A 17,464-nucleotide genomic window follows, 5' to 3' on the forward strand; every position below is an offset into this window, starting at 1 on the left:
GTGATATTTTAGTATAAATCATGTATTCTGTATACAGATACAGCAGCTTCAAGACTCTGCCACATGCTCTAGAATTGGAGCAAGCTGAGTGGACAGAAAGTCAACCACAGGTCACTGTACCCCAGGGGCACTTGCAGGACACCAGACCACAGGAGTACCAACAGATCAATGGTCACCAGAATCACCATCCGGCCCTCAAGCTCCACGAAAACTCCCAGGTTGTCAGATTTAATGAAAGTGTTGATGACACAAAACCTCAAGATTATTCCCATTCCAAGAGACCTCCAGAGCGCCCACCATCAAACAAATCCCTGGGCCCTGTGTATGTTATGCAATCTTATGTTAATCCGGCGGTTACCAGTCGCCAGGACCACCCCAGGGCTAATGGAACTCATAACCACTTGCATGGTAACCGACATAACATGGATGTGCAGACCACTAAATCACAGGATCATATTCCTTCTAGATCTTCCAGAGGGAGAGCTCCTACACACAGTCCCCCTGTTGCACAAACCCACTCACAATCTGAACAAAGGAGAGCATCAAATGCATGGTTGGTAGAGGAGATGTCTTCTCCTGGAAAACACACAAGGAGCAAGAGGTACATGGCACTTTCAATTAATGGGGTTCAATGCTTTGGGTAATTGTGGGTGATTTTAGACATTAATAGGTGGTTTTGCCTTCCTGGAATCCATTATCCCTTCCGTTCTAAGCAGCTCTTGCTTATGACCTTTATCTGTGTTATTCGTTATCTTTCTAAACCTTTACCTACGAGCCTCCTCTGAATCTTCAGCTTTCTAATCTGCCTTCCTGGGCCTTTTCTTCTTTAACCATATTACCTGATATTTGTTCTTCTGAGGCTTTCCACCATATGACCTTCATGCACAGGTTCAATGTTTGTTTAGCTGAACATTCTGTTGCTGCTTTCAACCATTTTTAATTATACCTCCTTGGAAAATCCAGTTTATTTCCATGTTCATCATAAGTGGCTCCTGTGGATGATTCTCATCCTAATATATGGCATCTTACCTTCTACAGCTGTTCTTGACATCTTTTTCTCACCACCCTCCTCCTTCACACTTTCCTTCCCATGATCCTCTATTCATATCTTTGGTTCCATTACACTCTTCTTTTCAGTGTCCCTATCGTTCCTAAACCTTTTGCTTCACTCTCAGCATATCCCACCTGATCCAATGCGTCTATTATGTTTTTACAGTAATTCTATTGATTTAAACATTTATATATGTTTTTTGGCAGCTTGTCTAAACGTTCACAGGCTATTAAGCCTCATGACTCACTAAGCCACTCGTCAATACCGCGGGTTAGAAGAGAATCCACCAATATCCCAAGAAAACAGAGATTTTTTAGTGGAGAGCGGCCCCAAAGTTCTCAGTCACAGAGAAGCAGTGTAAGTGACAGGAGTGTCAGCTCTTCAGCCCAGCGAGAGCCAACAAAAGATAAAAGGACAACTGTACAGGTATGGTGAAAGTCAGTTTAAGTGTTTGTGCTAGTATACAACTGTGTATCAATGTACAGGGGTGTTCCTACAACTGTATGTGTATATTTGTGAATATGTGTGCGTCTATACAACTGTATGTGTATTTGTGTGACTGTGTGACTGTGTATGTGTCTATACAACTGTATGTGTATTTGTGTGACTATGTGTATGTGTCTATACAACTGTATGTGTATTTGTGTGACTATGTGTATGTGTCTATACAACTGTATGTGTATTTGTGTGACTGTGTATGTGTCTGTACAACTGTATCTGTATTTGTGTGATTGTATGTGTCTATACAACTGTATGTGTATTTGTGTGACTGTGTATATGTCTATACAACTGTATGTCTATTTGTGTGACTGTGTATGTGTCTATACAAATGTGTGTGTATTTGTGTGACTGTGTATGTGTCTATACAACTGTATGTGTATTTGTGTGACTATGTGTATGTGTCTATACAACTGTATGTCTATTTGTGTGACTGTGTATGTGTCTATACAACTGTATGTGTATTTGTGTGACTATGTGTATGTGTCTATACAACTGTATGTGTATTTGTGTGACTGTGTATGTGTCTGTACAACTGTATGTCTATTTGTGTGACTGTGTATGTGTCTATACAACTGTATGTCTATTTGTGTGACTGTGTATGTGTCTATACAACTGTGTGTGTATTTGTGTGACTGTGTATGTGTCTATACAACTGTATGTCTATTTGTGTGACTGTGTATGTGTCTATACAACTGTATGTGTATTTGTGTGACTGTGTATGTGTCTGTACAACTGTATCTGTATTTGTGTGATTGTATGTGTCTATACAACTGTATGTGTATTTGTGTGACTGTGTATATGTCTATACAACTGTATGTCTATTTGTGTGACTGTGTATGTGTCTATACAAATGTGTGTGTATTTGTGTGACTGTGTATGTGTCTATACAACTGTATGTGTATTTGTGTGACTATGTGTATGTGTCTATACAACTGTATGTCTATTTGTGTGACTGTGTATGTGTCTATACAACTGTATGTGTATTTGTGTGACTATGTGTATGTGTCTATACAACTGTATGTGTATTTGTGTGACTGTGTATGTGTCTGTACAACTGTATGTCTATTTGTGTGACTGTGTATGTGTCTATACAAATGTGTGTGTATTTGTGTGACTATGTGTATGTGTCTATACAACTGTATGTGTATTTGTGTGACTATGTGTATGTGTCTATACAACTGTATGTCTATTTGTGTGACTGTGTATGTGTCTATACAACTGTATGTGTATTTGTGTGACTGTGTATGTGTCTGTACAACTGTATGTGTATTTGTGTGACTATGTGTATGTGTCTATACAACTGTATGTGTATTTGTGTGACTGTGTATGTGTCTGTACAACTGTATGTCTATTTGTGTGACTATGTGTATGTGTCTATACAACTGTATGTGTATTTGTGTGACTATGTGTATGTGTCTATACAACTGTATGTCTATTTGTGTGACTGTGTATGTGTCTGTACAACTGTATGTGTATTTGTGTGACTGTGTGTATGTGTCTATACAACTGTATGTGTATTTGTGTGACTATGTGTATGTGTCTATACAACTGTATGTCTATTTGTGTGACTGTGTATGTGTCTATACAACTGTGTGTGTATTTGTGTGACTGTGTATGTGTCTATACAACTGTATGTCTATTTGTGTGACTGTGTATGTGTCTATACAACTGTATGTGTATTTGTGTGACTGTGTATGTGTCTATACAACTGTGTGTGTATTTGTGTGACTGTGTATGTGTCTATACAACTGTATGTCTATTTGTGTGACTATGTGTATGTGTCTATACAACTGTATGTGTATTTGTGTGACTGTGTATGTGTCTATACAACTGTATGTGTATTTGTGTGACTATGTATGTGTCTGTACAACTGTATGTGTATTTGTGTGACTGTGTATGTGTCTGTACAACTGTATGTGTATTTGTGTGACTATGTATGTGTCTGTACAACTGTATGTGTATTTGTGTGACTGTGTATGTGTCTGTACAACTGTATGTGTATTTGTGTGACTGTGTATGTGTCTGTACAACTGTATGTGTATTTGTGTGACTGTGTGTATGTGTCTATACAACTGTATGTCTATTTGTGTGACTGTGTGTATGTGTCTGTACAACTGTATGTGTATTTGTGTGACTGTGTATGTGTCTGTACAACTGTATGTGTATTTGTGTGACTGTGTATGTGTCTGTACAACTGTATGTGTATTTGTGTGACTGTGTATGTGTCTATACAACTGTATGTGTATTTGTGTGACTATGTGTATGTGTCTATACAACTGTATGTGTATTTGTGTGACTGTGTATGTGTCTATACAACTGTATGTGTATTTGTGTGACTATGTGTATGTGTCTATACAACTGTATGTGTATTTGTGTGACTGTGTATGTGTCTGTACAACTGTATGTGTATTTGTGTGACTGTGTATGTGTCTGTACAACTGTATGTGTATTTGTGTGACTGTGTATGTGTCTGTACAACTGTATGTGTATTTGTGTGACTGTGTATGTGTCTGTACAACTGTATGTGTATTTGTGTGACTATGTGTATGTGTCTGTACAACTGTATGTGTATTTGTGTGACTGTGTATGTGTCTGTACAACTGTATGTGTATTTGTGTGACTGTGTATGTGTCTGTACAACTGTATGTGTATTTGTGTGACTATGTGTATGTGTCTATACAACTGTATGTGTATTTGTGTGACTATGTGTATGTGTCTATACAACTGTATGTGTATTTGTGTGACTGTGTATGTGTCTGTACAACTGTATGTGTATTTGTGTGACTGTGTATGTGTCTGTACAACTGTATGTGTATTTGTGTGACTGTGTATGTGTCTGTACAACTGTATGTGTATTTGTGTGACTGTGTGTATGTGTCTATACAACTGTATGTCTATTTGTGTGACTGTGTATGTGTCTATACAAATGTGTGTGTATTTGTGTGACTATGTGTATGTGTCTATACAACTGTATGTGTATTTGTGTGACTATGTGTATGTGTCTATACAACTGTATGTCTATTTGTGTGACTGTGTATGTGTCTATACAACTGTATGTGTATTTGTGTGACTATGTGTATGTGTCTATACAACTGTATGTGTATTTGTGTGACTGTGTATGTGTCTGTACAACTGTATGTCTATTTGTGTGACTGTGTATGTGTCTATACAACTGTATGTCTATTTGTGTGACTGTGTATGTGTCTATACAACTGTGTGTGTATTTGTGTGACTGTGTATGTGTCTATACAACTGTATGTCTATTTGTGTGACTGTGTATGTGTCTATACAACTGTGTGTGTATTTGTGTGACTGTGTATGTGTCTATACAACTGTATGTCTATTTGTGTGACTATGTGTATGTGTCTATACAACTGTATGTGTATTTGTGTGACTATGTGTATGTGTCTATACAACTGTATGTGTATTTGTGTGACTGTGTATGTGTCTGTACAACTGTATGTGTATTTGTGTGACTGTGTATGTGTCTGTACAACTGTATGTGTATTTGTGTGACTGTGTATGTGTCTGTACAACTGTATGTGTATTTGTGTGACTGTGTATGTGTCTGTACAACTGTATGTGTATTTGTGTGACTGTGTATGTGTCTGTACAACTGTATGTGTATTTGTGTGACTATGTGTATGTGTCTGTACAACTGTATGTGTATTTGTGTGACTGTGTATGTGTCTGTACAACTGTATGTGTATTTGTGTGACTGTGTATGTGTCTGTACAACTGTATGTGTATTTGTGTGACTATGTGTATGTGTCTATACAACTGTATGTGTATTTGTGTGACTATGTGTATGTGTCTATACAACTGTATGTGTATTTGTGTGACTGTGTATGTGTCTGTACAACTGTATGTGTATTTGTGTGACTGTGTATGTGTCTGTACAACTGTATGTGTATTTGTGTGACTGTGTATGTGTCTGTACAACTGTATGTGTATTTGTGTGACTGTGTGTATGTGTCTATACAACTGTATGTCTATTTGTGTGACTGTGTGTATGTGTCTATACAACTGTATGTCTATTTGTGTGAATGTGTGTGTATACAACTGTTTGTGTATTTGTGTGACTGTGTATGTGTATATACAAACTGTATGTATATTTGTTTGAATATGAATGCTTGTGTCTGTATACATGTATGTGTTGGTATATGTGTGTGTGTATGTATGAACACATGTCTGTATAAACATGTGTTGGTATGTGTGTGTATATGAACACGTATGTCTGTATAAACGTATGTGTTGGTGTGTGTGTGTATGAAAACATATGTCTGTATAAACATGTGTTTGTATATGAACACCTGTGTATAAACATGTGTTGGTATGTGTTTGTATATGAACACCTGTGTATAAACATGTGTTGGTATGTGTCTGTATATGAACACCTGTGTATAAACATGTGTTGGTATGTGTTTGTATATGAACACCTGTGTCTGTATAAACGTATGTGTTGGTATGTGTTTGTATATGAACACCTGTGTCTGTATAAACGTATGTGTTGGTATGTGTGTGTATAAACACGTATGTCTGTATAAACATGTGTTGGTATGTGTGTGTATATGAACACGTATATCTGTATAAACGTATGTGTTAGTATGTGTGTTTATATGAACACGTATGTCTGTATAAACATGTGTTGGTATGTGTGTGTGTGTATGAACACATATGTCTGTATAAACATGTGTTGGTATGTGTGTGTGTGTATGAACACATATGTCTGTATAAACATGTGTTGGTATGTTTGTGTGTATGAACACGTATGTCTATAAACATGTGTTGGTATGTTTGTGTGTATGAACACATGTGTCTGTATAAACATGTGTTGGTATGTGTGTATATGAACACGTATGTCTGTATAAACATGTGTTGGTATGTGTATATGAACACGTAAGTCTGTATAAACGTGTTGGTATGTGTGTATATGAACACATATGTCTGTATAAACATGCTGGTATGTGTATGAACATGTATGTCTATAAACATGTGTTGGTATGTGTGTGTCTGTATAAACATGTGTTGGTATGTGTGTGTCTGTATAAACATGTGTTGGTATGTGTGTGTGTATGAACACTATACAACTGTATGTGTATTTGTGTGACTGTGTATGTGTCTATACAACTGTGTGTGTATTTGTGTGACTGTGTGTATGTGTCTATACAACTGTGTGTGTATTTGTGTGACTGTGTGTATGTGTCTATACAACTGTGTGTGTATTTGTGTGACTGTGTATGTGTCTATACAACTGTATGTGTATTTGTGTGAATATGTGTATGTGTCTATACAACTGTATGTGTATTTGTGTGAATGTGTATGTGTCTATACAACTGTATGTGTATTTGTGTGACTGTGTATGTGTCTATACAACTGTATGTGTATTTGTGTGACTGTGTATGTGTCTATACAACTGTATGTGTATTTGTTTGACTGTGTATGTGTATATACAAACTGTATGTATATTTGTTTGAATATGAATGCTTGTGTCTGTATACATGTATGTGTTGGTATATGTGTGTGTATGTATGAACACATGTCTGTATAAACATGTGTTGGTATGTGTGTGTATGAACACATATGTCTGTATAAACATGTGTTGGTATGTGTTTGTATATGAACACCTGTGTATAAACATGTGTTGGTATGTGTTTGTATATGAACACCTGTGTATAAACATGTGTTGGTATGTGTTTGTATATGAACACCTGTGTATAAACATGTGTTGGTATGTGTTTGTATATGAACACCTGTGTATAAACAAGTGTTGGTATGTGTTTGTATATGAACACCTGTGTCTGTATAAACGTATGTGTTGGTATGTGTTTGTATATGAACACCTGTGTCTGTATAAACGTATGTGTTGGTATGTGTGTGTATAAATACGTATGTCTGTATAAACATGTGTTGGTATGTGTGTGTATATGAACACGTATATCTGTATAAACGTATGTGTTAGTATGTGTGTTTATATGAACACGTATGTCTGTATAAACATCTGTTGGTATGTGTGTGTGTGTATGAACACATATGTCTGTATAAACATGTGTTGGTATGTTTGTGTGTATGAACACATGTGTCTGTATAAACATGTGTTGGTATGTGTGTATATGAACACGTATGTCTGTATAAACATGTGTTGGTATGTGTATATGAACACGTAAGTCTGTATAAACGTGTTGGTATGTGTGTATATGAACACATATGTCTGTATAAACATGCTGGTATGTGTATGAACATGTATGTCTATAAACATGTGTTGGTATGTGTGTGTCTGTATAAACGTGTTGGTATGTGTGTGTGTATGAACACTTGTGTCTGTATAAACGTATGTGTTGGTGTCTGTGTGTATATGAACACGTATGTCTGTATAAACGTATGTGTGTGTGTATATGAACACCTGTGTTTGTATAAACATGTGTTGGTATGTGTGTATAAACTTGTTTTGGTATGTGTGTGTGTATGAACACATATGTCTGTATAAACATGTGTTGGTATGTGTGTGTTTATATGAACACGTATGTCTGTATAAACATCTGTTGGTATGTGTGTGTGTGTATGAACACATATGTCTGTATAAACATGTGTTGGTATGTTTGTGTGTATGAACACATGTGTCTGTATAAACATGTGTTGGTATGTGTGTATATGAACACGTATGTCTGTATAAACATGTGTTGGTATGTGTATATGAACACGTAAGTCTGTATAAACGTGTTGGTATGTGTGTATATGAACACATATGTCTGTATAAACATGCTGGTATGTGTATGAACATGTATGTCTATAAACATGTGTTGGTATGTGTGTGTCTGTATAAACGTGTTGGTATGTGTGTGTGTATGAACACTTGTGTCTGTATAAACGTATGTGTTGGTGTCTGTGTGTATATGAACACGTATGTCTGTATAAACGTATGTGTGTGTGTATATGAACACCTGTGTTTGTATAAACATGTGTTGGTATGTGTGTATAAACTTGTTTTGGTATGTGTGTGTGTATGAACACATATGTCTGTATAAACATGTGTTGGTATGTGTGTGTGTATATGAACACGCATGTCTGTATAAACATGTGTTGGTATGTGTGTGTGTATGAACACATATGTCTGTATAAACATGTGTTGGTATGTGTGTGTATATGGACACATATGTCTGTATAAACATGTGTTGGTATGTGTGTGTATATGGACACATATGTCTGTATAAACATGTGTTGGTATGTGTGTGTGTATATGAACACGTATGTCTGTATAAACATGTGTTGGTATGTGTGTGTGTATGAACACATATTTCTGTATAAACATGTGTTGGTATGTGTGTGTGTATGAACACATATGTCTGTATAAACATGTGTTGGTATGTGTGTGTGTATATGAACATGTATGTCTGTATAAACATGTGTTGGTATGTGTGTTTATATGAACACGTATGTCTGTATAAACATGTGTTGGTATGTGTGTATGAACACGTATGTCTGTATAAACATGTGTTGGTATATGTGTGTATATGGACACATATGTCTGTATAAACATGTGTTGGTATGTGTGTACATGAACACGTATGTCTGTATAAACATGTGTTGGTATGTGTGTGTATATGAACACGTATGTCTGTATAAACATGTGTTGGTATGTGTGTATATGAACACGTATGTCTGTATAAACATGTGTTGGTATGTGTGTGTGTATATGAACACGTATGTCTGTATAAACATGTGTTGGTATGTGTGTGTGTATATGAACACCTATGTCTGTATAAACATGTGTTGGTATGTGTGTGTATATGAACACGTATGTCTGTATAAACATGTGTTGGTATGTGTGTGTGTGTATATGAACACGTATGTCTGTATAAACATGTGTTGGTATGTGTGTGTGTATGAACACATATGTCTGTATAAACATGTGTTGGTATGTGTGTGTATATGAACACGTATGTCTGTATAAACATGTGTTGGTATGTGTGTGTGTATATGAACATGTATGTCTGTATAAACATGTGTTGGTATGTGTGTATATGAACACGTATGTCTGTATAAACATGTGTTGGTATGTGTGTGTGTATATGAACACGTATGTCTGTATAAACATGTGTTGGTATGTGTGTGTGTATATGAACACCTATGTCTGTATAAACATGTGTTGGTATGTGTGTGTATATGAACACGTATGTCTGTATAAACATGTGTTGGTATGTGTGTGTGTGTGTGTATATGAACACGTATGTCTGTATAAACATGTGTTGGTATGTGTGTGTGTATGAACACATATGTCTGTATAAACATGTGTTGGTATGTGTGTGTATATGAACACGTATGTCTGTATAAACATGTGTTGGTATGTGTGTGTGTATATGAACATGTATGTCTGTATAAACATGTGTTGGTATGTGTGTGTATATGAACACGTATGTCTGTATAAACATGTGTTGGTATGTGTGTGTATATGAACACGTATGTCTGTATAAACATGTGTTGGTATGTGTGTGTATATGAACACGTATGTCTGTATAAACATGTGTTGGTATGTGTGTGTATATGAACACGTATGTCTGTATAAACATGTGTTGGTATGTGTGTGTGTATATGAACATGTATGTCTGTATAAACATGTGTTGGTGTGTGTGTGTATATGAACACGTATGTCTGTATAAACATGTGTTGGTATGTGTGTGTATATGAACACGTATGTCTGTATAAACATGTGTTGGTATGTGTGTGTATATGAACACGTATGTCTGTATAAACATGTGTTGGTATGTGTGTCTGTCTCTTCTCTCTCTGTTTTTCTCAGCCCCGGAACCTAACCACTATTTGTTCAGCTTTCACAGTCTCTTTGCTTTCTACACCACCGTCTCCCCGGTTTTATCTCTTCATTCCTTTCTCTGCCGTATTTTCTCTCTTATAAACACTCCTGTATTTTATACTCTTTCCCCATCTCTGATTTCTTGTCTTTCTGTCTCATTCTCACAGGATGGGGTTGTGTCACCAGAAACAGATAGCGGTTTCCTAGGATCAGAAGGTAGCAATCTGTCCCCTATCCAAAAACAGATGTCTCCACTAATCCGTAACAGGTACTGAGTATCTGAATGAATGTGCTCTATACACATACTCATCGCTATCCAGCCCTCTTCTGTATAGCTGTCCTCTCCTACTATGGAAGTCTTTCCCTGCTTCCCTCTCAGTCACTGATAATAACAGAAGTTGAAGAAAAGATGTTATGTGCTGCTGGGGGGTGGGGGTACTTTTTTTTTTAAAAAAAACTAAATTTCAATTATTCTTCTTATTTTGTCTATCCTTTTATTCTTTTAAAATGTGTTTTAAATGTGCTAGGTCACACACAGTACCTATTCCACATCATCCTACATTTGTGGCTTGGTATAAAACTAAATAGTATTGCAACATAGAAGCCAGTTAGAGAGCATTGAAAAAAAATAAACTACCTTCCAAATCTAGAACTATTGACATTTCTGAAGGTTACAGAGCTCCCATCTGTCACACCGTCCCTTCCTCTGCTCTTCGTTTTCTGTATCTGTGCCAGATTGACAAAGTAAAACCAGCGGCCACCTAAAAAAGAAACACCCAGCCACGCGCTAGACCATTAAGATATTACCTAAAGCTCACCCTCCCACAGGTTGCTGTGCCTCTGCCTTAGTTTGCTCAAATCACATCCCTGGGCCATCCCTTGTTTTCCAGCCTCCAAGTCCTGACTTCTGCCCTGCAGATGTTGGTGTTTATGGGTTTAGGACTTCTACAATAAGAACTGTAACCCTTAGAATTCCTATGCTCTCACCAGTGCTTGCCTAAACTTTGTCAAGCTAAAGTATCTCAGTTAGGTGACTATTCAGACATATATGTATTATTTCTTTCCAAAGGCAGGGAGAGTCCACAACTTCATTTATTACTGTTGGTATTATCAACACCTGGCCACCAGAAGGAGGCAAAGACACCCCAGCCAAAGGCTATAAATATCCATCACACTTTCCCTATCCCCCCAGTCATTCTTTGCCTTTCGTCACTATAGGAGGATGGCAGAGAGAGTGTTAGAAGAAAATTTAGTCTATTAATGGGTGTTTTCCCTTCAAGTGTGGACTGGGTTGTTTGAGTAACCATGTAATCCTCTCCGTGAGAGTTATGGTGAAATTTGGCTTCTCTATGTCACAGGGAACGATCTCTGACCTCGATCTACGGATTTAATACTGTCACCTCATGGGAAATCGGTGTACCCTTCTCCTCAGGTCCCTGTCAGATGTGTTTGGTGAGACTGTCAGACCTTGGACAAGCCAAGAAACCGCCGAATCATGCCCACTAAATCCTCAATCTTCTCCCTCGGCAAGAAGTTACAGGGACATTAATAAAGCAATCAGTTCACAGTGTGATATTTTTCATTCCTCCTCTGGATCTGGGAAAATGTAATACCTTTATTAGGAAGGTTATTATTTTAAGCAGTTGGGGCTATTTTATATGTACTACTTAGCTCCTTGCCAATCGGAGAACGTGTGTAAGGGTTTTTGGTTAATGAGAGACGCAGATATGGACAGTTTTATGTAATGCAGGGCAGTTTGAAAAATGTTCCTACTGGGGCCACTATACCGCTACGCAGATGATATTTAGCTTTGCATGTTTTCTTAACTAGTTAGCGGCGGTCTCTGAATTGCGCACCATGTGACCGGGCGCTGTTTCCTCTTCGACTGCGTAGCAATCAGCATAACAGATCTCACAGCAGGATTTCGGAGAGAGATACCGACTTCATTCCGGTCTGGTTTGACTTGCTAGGAGGTGGTAAGTACCTCAGCCAAGGCTGAGGGTAGAAGCGCCACGCTACAAATAAAAATTTTTTTTTTAAATTCTCTTTATGTTGCGACCTTATTGTCCCGATCTGGAGGATTCTGATTTTAACCCCTCAGATTTTACTTCTCAGCTTCAATCTGCTGTCAAACGCCTTACCTATTTCTGGGAAACGTAAGTGAAAGGTTAAGCATAGTTCCACTGACTTGGGGGTTAATCCCTCTATTCAGTCTGAGTTGGCTAGCTTGTCTCACCTTTCTGAGGATGATCTAACCTTGGTTGCATCTGAGGGTGAGCTTTCAGAGTTAGAGGTGTCTGAAAATAAATCCACTACTCCTGAGGAACCTAATTTTAGGTTTAAAATTGAGTACCTTTGTTTTCTTTTGAAGGAGGTATTATCTACTCTAGAGGTCCTGGACGCTAAGCTTCCTGAGGAACCTGTTATCCCTAAGTTAGATAGGGTCTACGAGGAAAAGAGGGTTCCTGAAATGTTCCTGGTTCCTGTACAAATGGGGAAGATTATCCCAAGAGAATGGGAAAAGATTGGGACTCCTTTTTCCCCTTCTTCAACTTTTAAGAAATTGTATCCAATCCCTGACTCACATTTGGATTTATGAAGTTCCATTCCTAAGGTAGACGGGGCTATTTCTACTCTCTCCAAGCGTACTACTTTTCCCCTAGAGGATAGCTCCTTGTTTAGGGATCCCATGTACAGGAAATTGGAAGGCTATTTAATGTTTCAACATATGGGCCTCCTATTTCAGCCGGCGGCAGCTGTGGCCATAGTCGCGGGTGCTGCTACTTACTGGTGTGATTCTTATTGGAATTAATTAATTAAAAGTTGAATCCCCTATGGAGGATATACAGGACAGGGTTAAGGCTCTTAAGATAGCCAACTCCTTTATTTCTGATGCTAATATGCAAATTTATTTTTAAAGACACGATGAGTCAACGGATTTCATCCTTACTTGTGGGATATTCACCTCCTGGTCAGCAGGAGGAGGCAAAGAGCACCACAGCAGAGCTGTTAAATAGCTCCTCCCTTCCCTCCCACTCCAGACATTCTCTTTGCCTGCGTTAGTGATAGGAAGAGGTAAAGTGAGGTGTTAGATTCTTCAATCAAGAGTTTATTATTTTTAAAGTAGTGCCAGAGTGTGCTGCTTTGTTCTAGGGTGTAGCCGTAGCCCATATCAGTCTCTGCAGTAGAGCATTTGGTGGCTTTAAAGCAATGGGAACTTGTGGGACATAATTCTCACTGCGCCTCCCATATGCTGCCCTGCTTGTAAAGTCTGAGGGAAGAGAAAAACTCAGTACTTTTTTTTTTCCACAGGCCAATGTGAGGAGAAAATTAGGACCTCGCAAGCCGGGTGGGCTGCCTTTGCTGTCAGGCAGAATGTGGTAAGTGCTGACTTTTATTTCTGGGGTTACAAGAAGAAAGAACTCAGAAGAAGTTGGGCACTTACTTTCTATAGATGGGATCTATGAGGAAGCCCTTAATGGATTGGGCACTTTATTTTTATTTGGCATAACTTGTCTCTGATACATAGGAGACTAAATGCGACAGCTAGCGCAGGCACTGGAGGGCACTCTGTATTTATTATTCATAATACATATAACGATGGTGGTAGTCACATCTCCCGGCAGTTACTTAGAGAAGACATACCGACCGGGAGATGTCTGTTCTGATATCACCCGTGGCGGGCATAATTGGGGTGCTTTTGTTTTTATATGTTAGTCTCTGGGGCAATGGATCGCATCTCCCGGCGGTCATATACATGTCAGATGTTGACATCCTTAGAGTATTCACTAGTCAGTGACCACAGGAGTTGTTTCTAACTCATTTTATTATTAAAAAAATGTCCACCGGGAGATATCTATGTTGTCAACGCCCACGAAGGGCGGTCCTTGGGAGGCGGTGTTTACTTAGCTGTCTGTTTTGTAAACGCCCACGACGGCTGAGTTATACTGTTACTGGTCCTATTACGCACCCTCCTAATTATATGTGTAATTTGGACCGGAGATGTTTTTCCCCTATTGCGGTGGAGTCCTGATCTGAGTGTAACTGATCAGAGGGAGATAGTTTTTCTTTTTAGACAAGCACCTCAGCAGTTTTTCATGCTGAGGGGTTTTGATAATGCACTGCGGCTGTGCTCTAAATTGCCAAGGTTTTCAAGCTATTTAAAACAGTTCATGTTAAAAAAAAATAATAATTTAAAGGGACAGTAACGTTTCTGCATTTATTATAGAATTACAGAATTCTTTGTAAAATCTTGTTTTTTTTGTGTGAAAAATGGACCAAGAGGCTATGCAGGGGATCTCTTTCTTTTGTGTTGTTGCACAATGTTTTACCCACCAACTCATTTGCTGTTCCCCCTTTATGTGTGGAATTTTATTCTTAGAAATTTAATTACACATCCCAAATTGTATTGCCCTCACGTGCAGTGCCCTGCATTTCCTCTATAACTCATTTGGGTTGCTTTCTAGACTTCGCTCTCCTCATGAGTTCTGATGCGTTGTCTGCTTTCCACATATTGCAGGGAAAGCGTTAGAGGAAGAACAAAGATTCAGTAAGCAAGATTTCTAACACACTGTAATTCCTCTTGTTGATGCTGAAGTTGTATTTTCCAAGTTTAAACCACATCACCTCTGTCTGTTACTCTAGGAGGTTTTAGCTACATTGGACGACTGCAATTTCTCAGTCGTATATAAAAAGAAATGACGGCCATCTGTGTACTTTGCTACTGTTACTAGTGCGGCAGCATATTGGTTGAGACGTTGCCTGACGCTATCAGGACAGTAACTTTTTTGAATGAAATCCAGGATATGTTAATAATCCTTAAACTGGCTAATTCCTTTATTACGGATGCTTCCCTCCAACTTATCTAAGCTGGGAGCAAAGACTTTGAATTTTTCTATTCTAGCTCGCAGAGCCTTATGGTTAAAGCCTTGGTCTGCGGATGTGTCCACTACTCTAAGCTTCTGTACCTTATCAGATAGCGCAGCATGCTAAGACACTGTGGCAAAGTTCTTTAGCAACCCAAGGGTTGCAGGTCGAATCCCTGGCGAGGTATTTCATCCTTTGAAGGTCGATAAGATGAGCAGTGCCTTGAGACCCTTACGGGTGATTAGCTGTGATTAGCTGTGTATAAGTATCCCATACATACATTCATAATTTTTAGTTTTCAAGGGAAGACCTTGTTTGGGCCTGGCCTGTCGGAGATTATCTCTGACATCATGGGAGGTATGGGTCTTTTTCTCTCTCGGGATAAGAGAAACAATTTGAAAGGGATGACAGGGCACCTTTTGTTCCTTTATAAATTTCAAGGGAAATTATTCTCTATTGCCTCCAATCAGGAACAGACAAAACCTGCATGGAGACCCAATCAATTTTGGAAAACAATGTACAAAGCCTGCTGTTGAAACAAGGACAGCATGAAGGGCATACCCCCGATCCGGGACCGGATTTTGTATGGGGCAGACTTTCAGTCTTCGCTCAAGCTTGGGTTCGTGATGCTCAGAATCCCTGGGCAATAGAAGATAGTGTCCCAGGGATACAATTTAGAGTTCAAGAGTTTTCCTCCCAGAGGCAGGTTTCTGATTTTAGGATTCTCTGTAGATCAGACAAAAGGTGAGGCGTTCTTACACTGTGTAGGAGACTTCTCAGACCTGGGAGTTATTGTTCCAGTCCCAATACAGGTACAGGTTTGTTGGTTTTTTATCCCAATTGGTGTGTGGTTACCAAATAATGAGGGAACCTTCAGACCACTTTTTTAGATCTCAAGGGTTTAAACATATTTTTCAGTGTACCGTCCTTTTAGATGGAAACTATTCGTTCCATTCTTCCCTTGATCCGAAAGGGTCAATTTATGAGTAGATTTAAAGGACGTGTACCTGTATGTTCCCATTCTTAGGAATCATCACAAGGTCTTTAGGTTTGCCTTCTAGCCAAACATTTCCAGTTTGTGGCTCTTCTTTTTGGTCTGGCCACGGCTCTCAGAATCTTCACAAAGGTTCTGGGGTCTCTGATTGCGGTACCTTGTTCAAGAGGCATTGCTGTGGCGCCGTTTCTGAGCAACATTATAGTTCGTGCACCGTCCTTTCATCTTGCAAATTCTCACACGGAATTGGTAGTGACTTCTTACGGTCACACGGGAGGTGAATCTAGAAAAGAGCTCTTTCGTTTCTCATACAAGAGTGACCTTTCTACGGACCATCATAGACTATCTGTCTATGAATATTTTTCTGACAGACGTCAGGAAATTAAAGTTTTTTTTTTACTTGCCTAGCTCTGCAATCTTCTCCTCGCCCTTCAGTGGTTCAGTGCAGGGAGTAAATAGGTCTGATGGTAGCGGCGTTGGACATCGTCTCATTTGCTCGCTTCCACCTCAGAGCTCTGCAGTTGGACATGCTCAAATAATGGATTGTCCTCTCGACTTCTATTGGCACAGGAGACAAAGGTGTCTCTTCCTTGGTGGTTGTCTCTAGATCATATCTCCCAGGGAACGTGTTTTCACAGTCCATTCTGGGAGATTGTAACAACAGATGCCAGCCTTCTGGGGTGGGGGGCAGTTTGGGGCTCCCTGAAGGCTAAGGGGATATGTCTTTGTTACCCATAAACTTTCTGGAACTGAGAATGATCTACAATACTCTTCTGGCCATGGCCTCAGCTTGCTTCGGTTTAGTCTATCAGGTTCCAGTCGGACAACATTAAGTCAGTTGCCTACATCAATCATCAAGGAGGAACAGGAAGTTCCTTGGCGATGGCAAAGGTCTCCAAAATAATTCAGTGGGCGGGGACCCATTTTTGTTGTCTGTCGGCAGTCTTTTTCCAAGGAAGGCTGATTTTCTGAGCAGACTGACCTTTCATCCGGGGGAGTGGGAACTTCATCCGGATGTATTCTCCAGTCTGATCCTCAAATGGGGTCAGCTGGAGTTGGATATCATGGCATACAGCCACAATGCCAAACTTCTGAGGTACGGGTCGAGTTTCAGAGATCCTCAGGTGGATCTGATGGATGCTCTGACGGTCCCTTGGTCCTTCAATCTAGCATATTTGTTTCCTCCGTTTGCTCTCCTTCCTCGAGTGATTGCCCGGACCAAACAGGAAAGGGCTTCAGTGAT

At 39.0% G+C, this 17,464-nt stretch overlaps 1 protein-coding gene across 2 annotated transcripts in view; it reads left to right on the forward strand.

The window, feature by feature from the left end:
- Positions 1–17,464, forward strand: part of AKNA (AT-hook transcription factor) — a 203,982-nt gene that overhangs the window by 80,818 nt on the left and 105,700 nt on the right. For both annotated transcript variants that reach the window (XM_053695755.1, XM_053695756.1), the window contains exons 11-13: positions 38–601; positions 1,258–1,477; positions 10,529–10,629. In XM_053695755.1, coding sequence (XP_053551730.1) covers positions 38–601; positions 1,258–1,477; positions 10,529–10,629 — 885 coding nt within the window. The remainder of the gene's footprint in view (positions 1–37; positions 602–1,257; positions 1,478–10,528; positions 10,630–17,464) is intronic.

Source organism: Bombina bombina, chromosome 12 (genome assembly GCF_027579735.1).
Source record: "Bombina bombina isolate aBomBom1 chromosome 12, aBomBom1.pri, whole genome shotgun sequence".
Classification (NCBI taxonomy): Eukaryota; Metazoa; Chordata; class Amphibia; order Anura; family Bombinatoridae; genus Bombina; species Bombina bombina.